This window comes from Otolemur garnettii, unplaced genomic scaffold, assembly GCF_000181295.1.
Source record: "Otolemur garnettii isolate 467f Iridium unplaced genomic scaffold, OtoGar3 scaffold00114, whole genome shotgun sequence".
Classification (NCBI taxonomy): domain Eukaryota; kingdom Metazoa; phylum Chordata; class Mammalia; order Primates; family Galagidae; genus Otolemur; species Otolemur garnettii.
The window spans coordinates 6,911,431-6,913,821 of record NW_003852509.1 but is presented as its reverse complement, the minus strand read 5'-3'; the positions used below and the strand labels follow the sequence as shown (position 1 = coordinate 6,913,821).

At 49.1% G+C, this 2,391-nt stretch overlaps 1 protein-coding gene across 1 annotated transcript in view; it reads right to left on the bottom strand.

Moving 5' to 3' along the window:
* The window catches only part of PNP (purine nucleoside phosphorylase), a 7,479-nt gene extending 6,213 nt beyond the window's left edge, over positions 1 to 1,266 (bottom strand). The window contains exon 1 of the mRNA XM_003797348.3: positions 1,175 to 1,266. Coding sequence (XP_003797396.1) covers positions 1,175 to 1,185 — 11 coding nt within the window. The 5' untranslated portion in view covers positions 1,186 to 1,266. The remainder of the gene's footprint in view (positions 1 to 1,174) is intronic.
* Between the last annotated feature and the right edge of the window lie 1,125 nt (positions 1,267 to 2,391).

Sequence of the window (2,391 nt, the reverse complement as noted above, 5' to 3'; positions counted from 1 at the left end):
AAAAAAAAAAAAAAGTTAACTAGTTCCAAAGATCTACCGCCCTCTTACACGGGGTACTTGAACCTTTGCTTTTCAGAACATAAAGACAAAAACCCAGAATCCCTACACTAGCAAGAATCAACTTAGAACTTTTCTCATAGCTCTAAATCCAATTCTTCCACACTTATCTGGGGACACCAAAGATTGCCTTCACTTATGGAAGTGAAATGTAACAGAGCTGAACTTTACTAAACAAACCTCCAAAGGAAAATTTTTTCTTTAGAAACAAAGCCTGGGAAACCAGATCTGACTCCACAACACAAGAAGCTACTCTCAGGAAAGCAGCTGAGGGATAGGTGAGTGGTTGGGGGTGAAAAAGTTAATCATATAGCAACCCCAAGACATGCATGAATGCAGTGTGAAGCTGTGACCGCCGAGAATGTCTAGCCACTGTTCATAGGACTTACTCCATTGGCTATGAATACCCCAGGAACACCCTAGATCCCTGGGCATCAAAATGCAACTATGATCCCTAATGCTGGTCATCTGCACTGGGAATTCCAGGACCAAAGGAAAGATAAGAGTTTTCAACAGTGTGGGATGGCGGAGGAGTGGGCAGGGGCCTGTTGCTCAGTTTTGTGAATAAGGATTTACTTTTCTCCATGTGGACTCCATTCTCAACTGGTTAATCAGACTTGCAATTTGGAGGGAAGAAGGGAGGGGCGGAGCTGGCAAGGAAAGTAAGCAATCTTTCCTCTAGAACTCTGGATTTGGGCACCAAAAGTACCTCGCGGTTTTACCTAGACCCTAGAATGGGAATTTGCGCAGAGCGTATGAGGTGAGGAGACTTCTTCTTGGCCTAGTGCGGGAGACATGCTTCCCTCTCCACTGCACCCCTAAAGCACACAGAGAGACCGCGACGGCTTCTTGTAACGGAGCAGACCACACTAACCGGTCCCCTTCCTGTTCTGGAGGCGCCGCCCCAGCTAGATTCCCCAGCCGGTTCCTGTTCGCGTTGGCAGTCGTACTACTCTGCCGCCTTTCCCCCTGACATCAGGCTCTGTGCCAGGCCTCTCGGCATCTACATGGCACGCGCTCTCTCCCCTGACACTCTCCGGACCCAAAGTGTCAGGTTCCCAAGTCTCATGGCCACCACTTCTCTCCAAGGGTTTCCCGGGCCTGGTGTCTGGCTTACCGGTTCTCCATGGTCCAGCTGACGCCCTCTGAACGAGCCTGCCCTCTGCTGCTCTGATACGCACGACCAACTGAGCTACACCCAGGACTGATCTGCACAGTAAGCTGTTCTGCCTGAGCTGGTTTATATCCCCAGCCCGGGAGTTCCCAGCCAATGGTAGACTGCTACGTAGACCGGCCTCATCTCCGTGGTAACGCACCTTTTTTTTTTTCCTTTCTTTTTGTTACCTTGTGTATTTCCGACTGGAATGGTAACACTCTCTTAATCACCCAAGGCTAGGCTGTAAACTTAGAGTTCTTCCCAGCCCTAGACGCTCGCTCCTTCGGAGACATCCAACATTTCATCTCTGCATCCATTCGGGTACGCAGGGCCAGGATTCCCAGCTAGGCGGCCTATTCCGGAAGAGGGCGAGAAGCCAAGAGGAGAGACCCTCTCCAATCACCCACAGGCAGCCTCATTCCCTGGCTGTGTCAATAGCAAACTGTGAGAGATTCAAAAGGAGAAAATGTCGAACTTTAGATCTTGCAACCCTGATTAAAAATGAAGTTAGTTTACATCTTAGTTGCTTTCTGGCCAAAGCAACAGGGCTGACTTGGAAGTATTTTTTTTTTTGAGACAGACTCTCACTATGTCACCCTTAGTAGGGTGCTATGACGTCACAGCTCACAGCAACCTCAAACTCTTGGGCTTAAGCGATTGTCTTGCCTCAGCTTCCCAAGTAGCTGGGACTACAGGCGGTCCACCACAACACGCGGCAATTTTTTTGTTGCAATTGTCTTCCTTGTTTTGCTGGCCCTGGCCAGATTCAAAGCCGCCAGCCGGTGCCCTACCCACTGACCTATGGACACTGCCCTTTGAGACAGAGTCTTACTCTGCTGCTCAGGCTAGGGTACCGTGGCCTAAGCCTAGCTCACAACCACCTCAAACTCCTGGGTTGAAGCCATCCTCCTGCCTCAGCCTCCTAAGTAGCTAGACTACAGGTGCCCCTACCCCCCTACAATGCCTAGCTAATTTTTCTATTTGTAGTAGAGATGGGGGTCCCGCTCTTGCTCAGACTGGTCTTAAACACCTGAGCTCAAGTGATCCTTCTGCCCTAGCCTCCCAGAGTGCTAGGATTACAGGCATGAGCTTACTGTTATTGCTATTCTTATTTATCCAGTAACTTCAGTAAAGGTTACAACAAGGTGATCTAAAAGTAAAGTTTCACTTTTTTTTTT